General features: G+C 43.7%; 1 protein-coding gene across 1 annotated transcript in view; it reads left to right on the plus strand.

Annotated features, from left to right (window-relative positions):
- LOC147458994 (uncharacterized) overlaps positions 1 to 11,168 on the plus strand; it is a 48,228-nt gene extending 37,060 nt beyond the window's left edge. Inside the window, exons 4-6 of the mRNA XM_086510389.1 lie at positions 9,992 to 10,099; positions 10,186 to 10,430; positions 10,856 to 11,168. Coding sequence (XP_086366515.1) covers positions 9,992 to 10,099; positions 10,186 to 10,430; positions 10,856 to 10,961 — 459 coding nt within the window. The 3' untranslated portion in view covers positions 10,962 to 11,168. The remainder of the gene's footprint in view (positions 1 to 9,991; positions 10,100 to 10,185; positions 10,431 to 10,855) is intronic.
- The last annotated feature ends 6,350 nt before the right edge of the window (positions 11,169 to 17,518 follow it).

Below are 17,518 nucleotides of genomic sequence, written 5' to 3' on the forward strand. Positions count from 1 at the left end.
CGTTGGGCTGAACTGCTTAGAAAAGGTTGGGGAGCTTGATAATGCCTGCCGGTCTGCTGTGGTGCCTGCCCTTTTTGTGTCCATGCTTCTTCTGCTTCTACTGAGTACCCAATGGGTTTCATTTATAGGAATTATATGCTCGGTAGGGCAAGCATCCCAACAAATTTACAAAAGGAATTCCAAGTCACTTTTAATAAAATGACCTATAAGAGGTGTTTCACGCGGTAAAATGCCTGCATAATGAAATGATTGTTCTTGTGCAAGAGAGGGTATGCAAGTGTGAGCGGCCTGGACATGCACGTCCTGCTAGAGGCTCACAAAGGTGCCAGGTTGAGTCCTAAGCTAAGACTCATGCTAGACTATGGCAGAAGCGTGTCCACGTAGCGCAAGTGAAGTGCGCACGTGACACAACCGTGTATGAAAAGAAGGAAAGATGTTTTCAGTGTCGCAGTAAGGGTTACATGAAAAGATATTGTCCTAAGGAAGCACCTAAGAAAGAACCCACATCTTCTGTTAGTGCCTTGATTGAGCTAAAATTTTCTATATGCGAACTACACGCCTGACACAAATCTAAAAATGAATGCACGTCATATGCTGTTTTGGGCAAATTCCAATTACGAACTTGTTCTACTTGGTGGGATCCAACTTGACACCATTTGCATAAATGATATTGTCACAAACTGCTGACTTGTCAAAGCCCTAGAGAATGGAGCCAACTTACAGATGCCGGCGAGGGGCCTAAACCCTAAGAAGAACAAGTAACAGAAGAAGTCCTACCAACTTATGGGGACCCTATCCGATTGGGCCCCAAGTGACATAAACGATTAAAATAAAGCAAGACCCATACACACAGAGAAAGAAGCGTATGAACTGATGACGTGGCAGATTTTCGGAAATTTCGCTGATTGTTGACGTGACAAAACTATACGGATTTCTGCTTTTCACGTCGGCAGTGCTGACGTGGCAGGAGTGTAGGGATTTCCGTAAATTACGCTGGCAGCTTTTTGGCATTGCTTTTGGACCAGAAGCTTTTGAGTTTGAAGGCTTTTCATGTAAAACTGCTTTTGGTGCCTAGGGCCTTTAAATATGAGGCTAGGGCTCATTCTCTGGCATGCTTCCTGGAGAAGGTGCAGAGTCTGGAGTACCGGCTTGTACTGAGTTGATGCAATATAAAGAAATACCGAAAGGGGCGCCAAGGTTTGGGGCCAATACTCTTTGGGGTGGAATTCCGCCACTCCGTGTCGCGCGTCGTCTCCCTCTCTCTCTCTCTCTCTCTCTCAGTTCAGTTGTTATTGAAGTGCCAAAAGTCTGTTCAGTCTGTTCTTTTCTATTGGCACGTGGTGTCCGTCTTGTGACAGTGGTGTCAGAGCATCAGGCGTGTGCTTTTCTGAAAGCATACTAGTCCCACCAAAGAGCAGACAGAGCAAGATCGCACTTGCAAAGCTCATTGGAAATTTTAGGTTCGTGCTCCGTCCCCGGACTTATTAGCTACTCCCACCCTTACTTCATCGCACATCAAGCGCGCTCTCGTCTTCATTGCTCTGTCCTACAGGGCATAAGCCATAAAGAACCCAAGACTTGGAATTCATGGATTCAACAGAATATTCGCAATTTTTGCTCAACGAGCTTTACGACATTCTTTCGTGGCATCCTCAACAGAATGTTCCGATGCTGCAAAGTTTTCAACAATTTTTTAACTACATGTTACCCCTCTGATGCCCCAGATGGTACCTCCTCCTCGGGCATTAGAAAGTACGAGAGATTCCAACCGGCAACCTTCTCAGCCGTCTGTTCCGATCGAGGGAGTTACAGGAATATGGTGCAGCCATCTGACCCGATCCAGTGCAACCGCCTTTGCCACCGCCATTGCCCCCACCTCCACTACCACCACCGCCACCAGGCTACAATGGTTGGAGCCCATATGGATACCCTTATTATCCATACGCGGGATATGCGCCTAACCAACCGAAAGATTTCAAAGATGGCGGCAGGACATTCAAATTTTTCACTTTTTCCGGGGTGAAAGATCGCAAGAAAGCATTGCAGTTCCTACAGCAATTCGACAACTTCTATGCTTTGGGGAACTATACAAAAGAATCCAAGATTTCTCGAGCAACAGGATTTCTTAAAGATAATATTATGCAATGGTGGAGTTCAATCGCGACACAACTGCATGCTCCAAGGGCCTCGCAAGCTTTGAAGACAATTTTTGCACGTAGTTACATGACTTCGATGTTTGAAGTCCGGATTTTGGTAGAGTGGGGCAACTTGAAAATGCTTGCCACCGAAACCATGGACGACTATAACCAAAGGTTTCTCGACGTGTACCTTCCGGTGTCTTTCTTTAATTTCATTTCCTTGGAGGACCAGTGTGAGCGCTACACCATTGGACTACCATCACCATTGCAGGAATATTGTCTCTCCAAGCAAGTCTCTACCATGCAAGAGCTTATGGACCATGCCGTGGTCGGCTACAAGCTCGTGAAAGGAAAGTTGGAGTTTACCACAGAAGAACCTCCGGCCACTAACTAGAACTCCCGGCAACAACGAACAAATTCTCTGGAATCCCGTGAGAAACAACCTCAACGGCCTCGCCTAACACAACGTCAACAAGACGCCTTGTTACAAGAAGGCCGATGCTTCGAATGTTTCCAAACAAGGCATACATTCAATACATGTCCTGAGCGAGTCTCGACGTCCTCAGTGTAACCTTCTGCTCCCATGTCAGACAGATCCCCGAGGCCACCTCCGACCAAGAAGGCTAGACCTGCTATTGGACTGGTACCCGATATTTATGGTATACACCTCGAGAGTTTTAATGAATTATGCAGAGCTTATGGAAAAGTCAACAGCTTGAAAGCCCTTATTTTCTTTGACCCCGGAGCTATGGAGAATTTCATCCACTAGAATTCTTGAAGCAGATGCACTTTGATTATGATGCAGAGGGTGGAGAAATTGAATCTGAGCTAGCCACGGGGCAAACTCAGAAAGTGGTACTTCTCATTGGTGCACTTCCAATGATTATACAAGATTATCATGGAAAAGCCGATTTCCACATTATGAAGTTGGGCAATTGCGACGTTCTCTTGGTATGCCTTGGCACGACAAGAATGATGCAACTCTCAAGGTTCGGAACCGAACCATCACCGTGATGCAGAAGGGCAAGCCAATTGTCCTCAAAGTTCGGTTGTCCGAACAAAGCCTTGAATGACCTCTCTAGTTGTTTTCTAGTTAGATACTTTTGAATTTTGTTTGAGAATCTGTTTGAGAACTTGTTTGCTGATCCTGTTTGAAATAGATGGTATCTACTTTGAACCTGTCTTGGTGCCGATTTGAATTGTTTGACTTTGGTTTTAATCCTGGTTTTAATGATTGGTGATTTTACTCCCGGGCGAAGAAGTGAGAAATATTGTTTTGGTATTGTTTGAACCTTGGAACGATGCAAGCCGATGCCTGGGGAGCGTTCTGTTATATGCTAGAAAACGTCCGAACGATGCAGGCCGATGCTAGGGAGCGTTTGGTTGTATGCTTGAACCTCCAAGCGGTGCAGACTGTGGTCTGGGGAGCGTTTGGTTGTACAGTCCTTTGAGCTCATGGCCCCGACCTTTTTAGGTTATTTGTAGGGGGAGTGACGAGGTAGTCGTTGAGTAGCTTCACACCGCAGACCGTTTGTCTTGAGGGAGTGCTCAACGGCGCTGTTTGTTGTGTCTTGTAACATGCATATGTAAGCATTTGTGTTGCATTGTGATGTGCCAATCACTGAATATTCCTAATTGGATGAGATTGCCTGGGTATGTAATTTTAGTGCATCAAGACACTCATGGAAGATCAGTACGGTCTGGGTGTGATGGCTAATTTTACTACGTCGGAATATCAAGAGTTTCGATTTGAATGAAAGGAGAAGCTAACTCCTTGATCAAAAGAGCCGATAGGAGAAGCTAACTCCTTAACAAAAAGAGCAAATTGATTGTCCCTCGGAAATTTTTGAGCTAGCTTGAGTTGTTTTGCAGATATGCTATGATTGCGGACGATTATTCTATTTGAGGAAGGGGAGATGTCACAAACTGTTGACGTGTCAAAGCCCTAAAGAATGGAGCCAACTTACAGATGCCGGTCGAGGGGCCTAAACCCTAAGATGAACAAGTAATAGAGGAAGAAGTCCTACCAACTTATGGGGACCCCGTCCGATGGGGCCCCAAGTGACGTAAAGGATTGAAATAAAGCAGGAGCCACACACACAGAAAGAAGCGTTGGAATTGATGACGTGGCATATTTTCGGAAATTCCGTTGACTGTTGACGTGACAGAACTGTACGGATTTCCGCTTTTCACGTTGGCAGTGTTGACGTGGCAGGACTTTATCCGTAAATTACGCTGGTAGCTTTTTGGCATTGCTTTTGGACCATAAGCTTTTGAGTGTGAAGGCTTTTCATGTAAAACTGCTTTTGGGGCCTACGGCCTTTAAATATGAGGCTAGGGCTCATTCTCTGGCATGCTTCCTAGAGAAGGAGTAGAGTCTAGAGTACCAACTTGTACTGAGTTGATGCAATATAAAGAAATACCGAAAGGGGCGCCAAGGTTTGGGGCCAATACTCTATGGGGTGGAATTCCGCCACTCCGTGTCGCATGTCGTCTCTCTCTCTCTCTCTCTCTCTCTCTCTCTCTCTCTCTATATCTTAGTTCAATTGTTATTGAAGTGCTAAAAGTCTGTTCAGTCTGCTCTTTGCTATTGGCACGTGGTGCCCGTCTTGTGACAGATATAACCCAGATACATAACCTCAATTAGAAAAAATTCCGACTTCTTAGCTGTAGTATACAATTGACACTCATCCAAACGGGCTAAAACCTTCTCTACATCCCGGTCATGCTGTTCCCATGATGCAAAAAAATGAGAATGTCATCTAGAAAAATAAACACACATACGTCGATCATGTTACCAAAACGACCTACCATGAGATGGTTGAAAGTACCCACGACACCTGTCAATCGAAAGGCATAACAACATACTCCCACTGTCCTCGCACGACACGGAAGGCAGTCTTGTAGATGTCTCCCTTGAATACCCTCACTTGATGGTATCCACTCTTGAGATCTACTTTGTTGAAAACCTTAGCTCTATTGAGTCTATCGAGAATATACTCAATGCGAGGCATCAGAAACTTGTTCTTGATTGTCATCTTGTTGAGTGGCCTATAATCTACACACAAATGAGAAGACCCATCTTTCTTGCGGATAAACAAAATAGGAGCAACAAAAGGACTTACACTAGTGCATATGAATCCCCTGGCCACTAACTTAGTGAGTTGTTGCTCTTAACTCTTCTTCTTGAGACTTGTTCAAGCGGTAAGGAGCCTTGCTGACGGGTTGTGCTCCTTCCATGAGTACAATGCGATGAACCTTCGAACGCTCGGGAGGGAGACCGGGTGGAAGATCATCCTGCGAGAAGAGATGCTCATACTTCTTAAACAAACGTGATTACTGTTTTGGAGTCTTGTGGTCGTGAGTTATTAGAGTGGCATAAATGAATGCCACTTGAGCTCCTTGTCGTAGCTCATGCTTTGCGTGCACATGAGAGATGAGAGGTAAAGAATGGAGGCCTTGCTCACCGCGAATGACCACGGGAGACGCACCTTCAGGTGAGAGAGTGAGTGGGTTTTCTTGCCAACTAATTTATGGATCGTGCCAACCACTTAATGCCGAGAATCATATGACATTCCATGAGAGGAGAAACAACAAATTTGTTGCGAAAAGATGGACATTCACATCAACAGGAGGTACAGAGTGACGTGGCCGTGAGCTCTCGCCAATCTCGAACACCATAGCAGTTTCTTGTCTGTCCTTCGAAGAGGAACCTTATTCCATAATGCCCTTCCCTTTGTCAGCCATAGTGTGATCCCGCGTTCCTGTACTCTGTCTTTACCCAAAACAACCGAGGCTCACTTCTTGAGGAAAAAGTGATTGATGTCCCAGCAATGGAACCATGAAACCGGCCCGTGGAGCGGTAGGCTTTGGCTTTCACCCAAAATTCTTTACGTTAGACACACACAAAGAGAACCTGCAAAGGAAACCTGCGACGGGAATTAACACTTAAGCACACACGGCTCGGAAGATGGCATGCTCCGAGCAGACGTGGACAACCCGTAGGCCCCAAAATTGGCGCCCTTTCGGTATTTCTTTATACTTTGAGAGTGTAAATTACAAAGTAGTCCTGGGAATCCTTTACCAGTTTCCTTTAGATACCACTTGTTTTGGCCAAATTTCGGCAGCATAACAGCCCCAAAATTTGCGCGAAACCAATTCCCCTGCTTGAACTGACTTCCATTGGCATAGACCCTCTCATTCTTGCCCAAAAATAATAAATTCAGCATGCTGTATTTACTGGTTTTTGCTTTATTTTCAGCCCCAAACAGTCCCCTAACTGTCCTCTGCCAGTGGAGCACTATTCCCAACCATTCTGGCGTCCGCATGGCTGAAAAACAGTCAATTTACAGTGCATATACAGCGCTGAAAACGCACTTGTAGGGTGAGGTTATGACCCTCACCAATGCTTGCTTTGGAGTAGCAGCTAGCTACCCGTGTTCCTGCTCAAGGAGGCTCTTGCCTCGACACAAAAGCATGAAACCACACAACTGTACATCAGTCAAATGAAGAGGCTCTTGTGGGGCATCACATAACTGCACGTAGGGGAGAGAGAGAGAGCAGTGTCTAGCGTGCAGGGCATCACTCCTAGCACCACACTGTACATGAGAGGGAAAGAGAGCACTCCATAGCTCTTAACCTGTGACAAAAGCTGAAAAATGAGTCTCCCAGCTACAAATTCAGCGCCACTTCTTGATGCAAGAGAAAAGTGCACAGAAATGTGCCACTTGGTGCGTTTACAGGCATTTTCCCGTTTCGGGGTTGCCGCCTAAAAATCTCCCGACTGGTTGTCCAGTTGACTTCGCGGCAGAGTTGTAGAATGTTCCCCTTGTCATACCGAAGGTAATGACGCGAACACATTTCACGGCCCAAAATAGCAGTTCCCTAATTTTTAGGAGATGCTTCCGTTGGGCTCCCTCTGGTCTTCTGACCATCTATCCTCATTGGGACCGCATCCAAAAGTGCAATGTGGCCCAACTGTCGGATACTTTCTGCTGGTGATCCCACCTTGACTTTATGCCTCTATTGAGTTCACTTCCTAGTATCCACCAACTTGCTAAGTGCGACGGGGGGACCTACTTGATCTTGAACTGAGCCTAGACATCCTCTTACCATACGAGTTCCAGTGCCGACCAACTTCCCGTCGGCGGGTGAAAATTCCGTTCACATTGGCCATACAATGTCCGACCATTTGCAACTTCAAAAAGAGGGTCTAAAAAATAAAACAAAAATCATTGGAAAGAAACCAACAACTGAGGTTAGCAGTTGCCACGTTCTCGTGACATAGTTAATAGCTACCACGTCCTCGTGACAGATGAGATGGCTAGATTGAATGATTGAAACATTGTTTAGTGTGAACTAAGTTTTGTGAATTGCATGCTCTGTGAGTGTACCGTCTTGTGGGGATGATCATGGGCATGGTTTGTTTGAAATGTGACAAGAAAGGATATGAATCTGTTAGTAACAACGAGATTTAGTAGATCAAGACATCCGTGAGAAGATCAACACAATTCAGATGAGATTGCTAAATATGTTACAATGATCATGGTTGTATCTAAGACCCTCGATAGAAATGTGACTGATGTCTTTGTAGGAGTGTTGGATTTGTGGAGTCTAGTGCAGGGGTACATAGAGTCAGTGTCTACTGAAGAAAGTTTTTGTCCTTTGGCTATTTTGAAATCTTTGAACTACCCAATTTGGTACTCTCCTACATGCCAATGGTTGTACATAGTACCAAAAGCGTATAGACAATACCAAATATGGAAGAACCCACTTCGTTGTGTATTGGTTCTATATTGTACCAAAGAAGGTAGAAATGAATCATTTTGGCTACCCAACATGACATTTTGGTACTCTAGATTTTTAAAGTTTGGTAGACTACCAAAGATGGTTCTATAGTACCATATTAGAGCCAGTTTTGGCACTACTGCATGAGTGGCATTTTACCATTTGCATGAAGTTGGAGTTTTCTAACCTTCTTTGTTTTGGTGCCAACAGTGGGAGTTTTTTTCAAGAGGGGGGAATGTCACAAGTTGGTGATGTGGCGTGCCCAAGTGGAAAGAAATAGTCCGAGAGGACAAGGAAAATTGAACTCAAGAAGAACTAAAGGCGTGGCTGTGGGGCCTAGGGGGTTAGAATTGTAAAACTCTAACCTTGCCGGTTCTAAAAGCACAAACACCCAAAAGAATCTTCTCTCAAAATCCACGCAGAAATCTTGCCAAAATCTACCGTCGTAAAACGCGGAACACGCCGATGCTTTTGGGCTCTGCCTTTGATCCCTTGTAAGTTTAAAAGAGTCCTGAAGGCCACTCTTCCGTAGAGCATGTAGACGCAGAGTCTCGGAGAGAGTTGGAGTCTTGAAGGCCACTCTTCCGTAGAGCATCTATACGCAGATTCTCGGAGAGAGTTGGACCCTCGAGAGTTGTACCTTTGCGAAGCAATAATAATAAAGAAATACCGCAAGGGGCGTTAGTCTTTGGGGCTAGTGCAGCTGGGACAGAACTCCACCATTCCAACTTCCGTCTCTCTCTCTCTCTCTCTCTCTCTCTCTCTCTCTCTCTCTCTCTCTCTCCTAGTCCAGTGATTTTGCAGTTTTTGTTTGTATGTTGCTATCGATTTCTCACTTGGAGTGTCCAAACCTGTAACACGAAATGATGGGTATTTTTGATGCATCACATGGTGTGGATGACGAGAGCATCGGAAAGGGAATATTTAATAGTCGGGAGGGATTCCGAATTGAATAGAGTTGTGCACAAGAGATGACAAGCACTTGAATGAAGACGGGTTCTGAGTAAGCTTTGAGGAATGTAGTTGCTTTCTGAAAAAGCGAGTTGCTTTTCAGGAAAGCAAATGCTTTCTTGTAAAGGAGTCTGTGTTAGCATTGCATCTATGCATTTAGGGTTTTTCATGCCTCGTTTCTTTCTCTGGGATCAAGAGCTCTAATGATGAGGGCTACCTGGAGATTGCATCCAGGGACCCATGGGTCGTGCTCAACTCATTTATTCCTACTAGCATCAACTCAATGCCTTGTTCGAAATTGACCCGCTTGTGCTTTTGATTGTGGGCCTTTTTCTCAATGAGTACTTAAACCTCTGATGATCCGTGTACACTGTAAAATCTGCATGTTTCAAATAACGCTTTCATTGACTCAAAGCATGTATCATTGCGAAGAGTTCTTTCTTGTAAATCTCTGCAACCCTTTTTGCTTCAGTAGCACTACGTGGCCTTCTTGCATTGAGATCGCTCCGAAAATGCGACCACATGCATCGCAGTAAACCTCAAAGACTTCTGCAAGTCTGGAATTATCAAAAGAGGTCCTGTAGTCAACTTCTCCTTAAGTCTATCAAATGCTGTAATCTGAGTAGGCTCTTAGGTGAATGGTACACTTTTATTAGTAAGGGCATGCAACGGCAAATAAATGTCTGCACTTCTGATAACCTTTGATAGTAAGAACACAATCCCAAGAAACTATGTACGGTGGCCGATTCCGAATAGCCTCAGCCTCAACCGTATCCATACTAGCACCCTCAGGCTATACAATATGCCCTAAGATGTGTATCTCTTGAATAAAAAATTCTCTCATCTTGCCTTCAATCACGAATCTGTGTTCTCTTAGTGCTCTGAAAAGTGCTCTCCATGCTCTGCTTCGGACTTGGAGAAACCAATGATATTATCAAAGAAGGTGCCCACGTGTTGCCCTATACTTGAAAAATCTGGGGAGGCTAACTCCAAGTAGACAATAGAGGAAACTTGGTGGCTGCTTGTGTGAGCGCGCACACACACCTCTTGAATTACATTTTCACAAATGTTGATTAAGGTACTCAGCTAGATGATTATGGTTTTTGTGCTACTAGGAGCTTGAAGAATGCAAACAAATCAATACTGGCTTACAAGTACAGAGCTTGGTGGGTGAAGAAAAAAATGACCTGCTGGATTATTTGAGAAGTTTATCACCTGACAAGGTAATGTTTCATATACGTGCAATTGCAGAAACATTTTGTACGCGTCGAAATTTAATTTGGAGGAATTCATGCTATACCTCGTTCAGGTAGCAGAATTATCACAACCCACTTCCCCAGAAGTAGAAGAGGTGATTCAAGAAGTCATAAATGGATTGTTGGACAGTCCTGCAACTAAGCTCCAGCAGAAGGGCACTCAACTTGATAATGGGACGGTCAGTTCTTTGAGTTCTCCCTGGGAAGATGAGAGTATCAAAAAGCTAAGCTCATCGCCCCTGCAATCTCAATCTGCAGTGATTGTGAGTCGGGATCATCTTGCAAGGCTGCTTTTCTGGTATGTCCTAAAAACTCAATTGATGGGCTTTTGGTGAATGGAACTTTTCCCCCCTTATCCATATCGTTTTGTTGTTTTGTTTTGGGAACAGTTGAGCTTCTATCACTTCCTTTGAAATTTGCATGCCTCCTTTGAACGCAACCTTTCTACATCCATGTACATTTATTTGTTAAAATTTGGCAATTTAGAAGGTAGACAAGTAGTCGATGAGGACACACACATTTTCTTAAAGAGCGTGGGCAGGTTACAATACACATTCAACGTTTACAAGACTGCATGATTCTGGTTGCACCAGCAAGGGGTTGAACTCACAATCTGAGGATAAACATATCGCCCTCATAATCAATTGGGCTGACACTGGATTATCCTTTTGTGTTTATTTTGTTTTAAGTTGGTTCATGAATGATATTTCAACAATTTTTCAGGTGTATGTTGTTGGGCCATCACATGAGAGGCTTGGAGTATCGCCTAGAGCTTAGTCGCACACTAAGCTTGTGTGGGGATCTTGAACCTGATGTTACGGAGAGATGAAAGATGGCAGATGACAGGCTTTGGAGCCGTAGCCTGTACACCCGGCTCTTATCCATTGTTGCAGAGACAACAAGAACAGAGTGTGCTTTCTGTTTTTGTCCTCCAAATATGTGCATATGTCTATACGCATCATCACTGAGTGCTGTAATTCTAGAAGTGTTGTAATCTTAGCTTAGTATATTAGTCGCTTGTCTTTCTTTTGGGCTCTATTATGATCCACACCAAGATACTTTCTCCACCGAAGTGTATTATATTGTTGTGGCATTGTAAGGCTCATGCATGTGTGTGTGTGTGTGTGTGTTTGGGGGGGGGGGGGGGGAGAGAGAGAGAGAGAGATAGAGAGAGAGAGTCTTTGAAGGTCAAATATGACCTATGGGCCCAAATGAAGCATGGGACAACATGTCCCATGCTCTTGAGCTGATCAATGAATTTTGTGCTCGTGGATTGTGGATACGAGGGCGGCAATTGAGAGTTCATGGAGTGGATGGGGGAGACAGGTGTAGGGCGAGTGTCCTGCTGGCTGACGGAGGAGGGAAGCAAGCTGAAATGTGACCAAAACTGAACTCTCAATAGGTTATGATTCTCTCTCTCTCTCTCTCTCTCTCTCTCTCTCTCTGACCTTGTGATGCGAGTGTGGAAACATTTCCAGCATCCCAGATGAAAATTCTTGGAAGTGTTTTCTAGAATACTCTTCCGAGGCTTTTGATTATCGTCTTTGGAAGCATTTGATTATCAACAGTGTGTGGGTGACGTGCCAACACAATGTTTGGAGATTCGGCACTGAATTGCGGTCAAACTTGGGATGTCGATTGGAATCTCACAAAGGCAATGTATATGCAATGATTCAAATGTGTACTGTCTGGGTTGTGCACTAAATCATTACTCAAAATATCATGACTAGCAGATGCTGCTAGTTGGAGGAAATTGTATCTCCATAAGCTCTTTCAACATTGATTGGGCAAAGGCCAAGCAAAGATGAGAGGCTTGGGCAGATAGGGGTTATTTAATAGTGAATAAGTATTATGGTTATGAACCAAGGTCACCCTCGAGCCTTGGTTGATGTTTAATGGGCACCCTTGCCCTTCTAATTTCAAAGATGTTATGTTTCTTTGGGTAATTTCAGTGAAGTAGTCAATGGGTACCTCACATTCTCACCCATGAGGTTGGCAAATGCCTTGTTAAAAAGCAAGCTTGTCCTCGGAGACGTCGGCAAAGGGGTCAGGTTCACCCGCAAGCATAATACTAACAATTTTGAATCTCTCATTGTTCAACTTGAGTTACTATTTATGCATTGAAAACGTCTGGTGTAAACAGCTGAATACTAGGAAGCTAATGAGATAGATAGGAATGCTTTCAAACATCAGATTAGGCCCTCCTACCCTTAGATGGTCCAACAGTAAATTAGTCTTGCCTAACATGTCTAATTTGGAGAGAACGCACAATTACATGGAACAGAATTTGACTCTATATTTTGAATTATGCCATTCAAGCCAAGGATGCCAAACTTCCTCACCTCTACTTTGCCCCTTTATTCATGCCACCCCGAATCCGTTTCTATTCAGGATGGAGAACATGTTCCTTACATTAAAGAAGCTTGGGGAAGATATGACCAAATGAAGGCACTTCATTAAAAGCATAAGGGATTTGGTTCTTGATTGATGGTTTGACAAATAAGTTACTTTAAAGACCAACTCGGGCACATTGTACATATCCTAGATCTGCCATCAACAGAACCTACAAAGAAATGGGGAAACACTTTTTTCAGGCATGGATTCGGCATTATGTGCTCTTGGAAGGACATAAGCTTATGACTGTTTCGAGGTAGCACCTACTCATTAAAGCTTCATTAAATGCTTAAGGCATTCTAGACAAATGGTTTGGCAAAATTATGAAATGTATTCTTCACTTAGATAGAGATCTACTACTTATAGCAATGGATAATGCTTATTTTCATCACCTCACCTTAGCTATGTCAGGTTAACGTAAGATAACATCTTAGAGACCAGCGTAGGCACAAAGCGCATAGCCTAGAGGTGCCATCGACAAAACTTACAAAGAAATGGGAGAATCCTTGTTTGAAGCATGGATTTGGCATTATGTGCTCTTGGAAGGACATTGGGTCATGACTATTTAATAGTAGCACTTTCCTCAACAAATCTTGAAAATCATAGGCAATAAAAAGTTTTATCATCCCATGCCGACGCAATGGTTTGATCTCCCAAGACGCATCTCAATAGAACGCTAAACCACAATGTATGCCCTATCGTTATATGATAAAAGAGTCATGTATCCCTATGGTGTAATTTCTTTTTGTAAATGTCTATCACACTTATTGCATATCGAACACTCACTTGTTGCCAATTCTTTAGAGGCTTTTTAATTTGTTGTGAATCACAGTTGTTCCGCGTTGTAGAGTTACCATCCCATTTTCTTGTATGGGTGGTGAGAACAATTTTGACTTTTCAATAGTTTTTATTTCCCATACCTAACAACTTCCTTTCTATAGCCACCGAAGCACAACAAGGAACTATATAGCAGGGTGGTAAGGTACATAATGCTTGTCATGTGTGCGGTGCAAATTGCTCGTAGTTTTGAATGGTTTGAGTGTTTAGGTATGCAAAAAGTTTATGTTTTTTTAAACATAAAATGTAGAATAATTAAGGAGGTTTGTGATATATTTATAAGTAGCACTCTTTATCCTTTGCTAATGTTTACATGTGTGAATCCACTCAATCTCATTGAAGCTTGTATAGCTTAGGGAACCTCTATTTTAGCCTTGGTTGAGTATGTATTTTGATCACTACTATGAATCTTTGAAAAGTTGCTCATATAACTATACTTGTTCATGTGGTACCCATGCTTGGATCCTCTTAAGAGAGAGAGAGAGAGAGAGAGAGAGAGAGAGAGAGAGCTTAAGCTCTTGCAAGCGCGCGTGCACACACACACACACACACACACAGAGATGGAGACAAGAACTGTTCTTCTTCTTCACTAACTCAAGATAAGAGGTCTACAAAAAAAGATCGGGGAAAAATAACAACATAAAGGGAAACTAGTACAATTGTTTAGTGTGATCTACCCCAATGAAAATATGTGTATCCATTAAGGCGTGCCAGTGATGATGACTATCGATGATAGCGATCTAGGAGTCATACATGTTGAGCTTGATATCTCAACGCTCCCCCTCAAGCTCAATGCCATCTCTCGTATGCCAAGCATCGCTCAAAATCACCGTAGCTTCTTCGCTCCAAGGGTCTTCATGAAGATATTTGAAAGCTGCTCATCCATCGCCACACATTGAAGGTCGATGTCGCCTGCTAAGATCCTCTCTTTAATGATGTGGGAATGCACCTAAATGTACTTCGTTCTTGCATGAAATATTGGGTTTCAAACCAATATGCTGCATAGGTAGTCAGAATAGATGACAACCGACAACCGACATCCGAATCTGTACTCCAAATTTTTGAAGTAGCAATCCCAACCATGCTACCTCACATGCCGCCAATGTAGCACCTATGTACTCTGCCTTTGTACTTAATAGAGAAACTATATGTTGCTCTTCTTATAGCTAAGAGCCAGAGGGCCAGGGACCTATATATAGGGTGGTTGGGTGGGTTATTCGTCGTAGGTATCTCTTCCCTCTGTTTTACACTGGTATCAGAGCGACACGGAAGGGAGGGAGGAGATAATATGGAGCTTTGCATGGGGCGAGGCATGTATGCTCTCTCCCTCTCTTGCCATGGAGGTGGGATTTGGTGGCCGTGAAGACGAAGCTATTGAGAAAAGGTGGGGAATTGTTGCATGAGGTGTGCATACTCTCTCTCTTTCTCTCTCGATATCATTGAAGTTTCCATGACAAACAAAGCCACGTGAATGGATGCCAAGTAGAGAAGTTATAAGGGACGAATTTGGATCGTGGGAAATAATCCACACACACACACACACACACACACACACACACACACACACACACACACACACACACACACACACACACGGTGACGAGATCGATCTGCACCAAATCGCCTGAGTCGGGCTTGATAGCTACACGTTGGGGATGACAACCTTTTGCGCTTCTACAACGATGTGAGAGGAGCCTTCTACGGTTGCCATCGCCTCCACGTCCTCTCCGCAAGAGGCCTCCATTGGCCTTGGGTTCTTTTCACACAACCATGGTCAAAACCATAAAAAATTTAGGGTTTTGCTTTGGCCAAGGACCCTTTCCCCCGTAAATACTGCATGGAGGCGTTTGAGGCCGCCTGCATGGGCCATGCAAGGCGTACAAACTGCAGAAGTCATTGCCAAAGTATGCATGGTGCAACATGAAGAGAATTTCAAAGGCTTTGGCATGGCCTATCATTCAAGGAAAGCTAGGAAACCTCACACAACCTGCAAGATTCAATCAAAGCACACTCGGGCCAAGGGCTATGTGGAGAGAATTCAAGAAATCCACTTCAAGCGAGAATTCTTGCTCCATGATGATGATTTAACCCAAGAACCAAAGGTTGCTTTACCAAGAATGGTTGAGTACTTTAAGGTACTACTCAACAAGGTCTATTTGTTGTTGTGCGAAGCAAGGCTTCTCCTTGAGACATATTGTAGAGAGGCTTCCAAAGTTTGGTATATGATATCAACATACGTACATGGGGGAACTTGCAATATGTTTGCAGGTATTTCCTTGGGTGTCGGCATGGATCAAGCCAAGAGTGCGTATATGTACAACCGAACATGGGGGAACTTTGCAATATGTCTACATGTTATTTCCTTGGGTGTCGGCATGGATCAAGCCAAGAGCGCGTATATGGTACATACAATAGCTCTCACTTTCACAGTAAATATGGCTATGAGGCAGATTCGAGCGAGTTTTTCCTTCAAAATTTCAAGACAACTGGCTACAGTAGGATGACCAACTTAGATAATTTCAAGTTTTTCTATGTTTTGACCTTTAATATTGTCAAGGTTTTGCCTGTTGTACAAAGCAAAGTTCTTTAACAACATTCATGAGAAGCAAGGCTTCTAACATGTGCCAAGGTACTGCCCATTGACTCAGGATCATGAGCACTCACACACAAGTTTGGGGAATTGGCAATACATATTAGTACAGATTGTGCATGACACTTAAGATATCGACTCAATTTGTAGGGGCCGAAATGTCGCCAATGGCTTACACCTCTGCGTGCACGACATGCGAGCAAGGTAGACATAATTTCACCTCATTATTGTTTACGCTTCCACTATAACACCAGCTACTCTGTCAAGACGAGGCAAAGTGCCGGACTTAAGTCACCTTGGTGCAGTCATGACCACATACAAGGTAGGGGGGTCAGGATGTGACTTATGTTACCTCTCTTTGCGAGAGTTGGAAAAAATATGGTACTTACGGTAATTTCCACAAGCCTTGCTTGTGCCTTCAGTACTTAAAGTTGAAGCCTTGCTTTGCATAAGTTTGTCCAGAGAATAAAAAGGATGGAACCGATATGGTCATAGCCAACGGATGCTCCTACAAGCTACAAAATATGCTTTGTAAACCATTCATAGCCCTATTGTTACAAATTCAGCCCGTGCTTGCTTATGTAGAGATGCTGCAATAATTGCGTATCAATTTTTGCATCAATTGAGGAACATCGTAATGGGTTTATAGCGTTGATGTAACTTAACACAAGTCATGCTTGTTTGAAATAATGTGCAAACATATTGTATATGCACAAGTTATATGCATGTGCAATTCTGGTTGAACGGTTAACCATGCTTGCCAATCTATAGCGGAGAAAAGGAATCGACTAAGTTCAATACCAACGAACCCCTTGGGCAGCAATGAGTGCACAAGTTGGAATTCACAAACCCAAACAAAATGTAAATGATTGCATGACCAATAAAAAATTGAAGTGAAAACTTAAATATGAGTACCAGGAGTCTTGCTGGATATACTATTATGCCGTGCAATACGCCAAAGAACCCTCAACAGATACCCACTTCCGTTAGGAATCCTTGACTGCTCTATCTCATGGATAGTTGTGCAGCCAAATGGGGAGAACTTCCCCCGATTGCGTCCATTCCCAAAGCTCTGCATGCTTTACAAACTTATAACCATCTTTGGACAATAGAAGTTATACAAAAAGCCCTTCGTTTGTTGTCTCATGACTATTCAAATATGGATGGATTCATCATGTTGCCTTGTATGTGACATACTTTTGGCAATACTTTGATCATAAAAAATTGCCAAGTCTTGCCTGATAGGCCCATGCATGATGCCTTGCATGGATGGTTTCGCCAAATGACTTGTTCCATCCATGGCCTCCAACCTCGGCCCCTTTAGGGAACATCCCCTCGGAAGGAACGGACCCTTGGGCACACCCTTGAGAGCCCTCGTGGTGAAATGGGGCTTTTGGGTGACCTCGTGGGCACCCTAGGGTGCCCAAATTTTTAAAATAATAATAATGTGAACCCTGGTAGCGATGGAAAGCCGTTTGCTACAGAGTAGTGCGAGGAAGAAAGGGAGAACCAACATACTGTGTCACTCCTCTGGCCACTCTGCAGGGTCAAGATTTCCTCCCCTT

The sequence above is a fragment of the Adiantum capillus-veneris genome, chromosome 4 (assembly GCF_014529385.1).
Source record: "Adiantum capillus-veneris isolate H3 chromosome 4, ASM1452938v2, whole genome shotgun sequence".
Classification (NCBI taxonomy): domain Eukaryota; kingdom Viridiplantae; phylum Streptophyta; class Polypodiopsida; order Polypodiales; family Pteridaceae; genus Adiantum; species Adiantum capillus-veneris.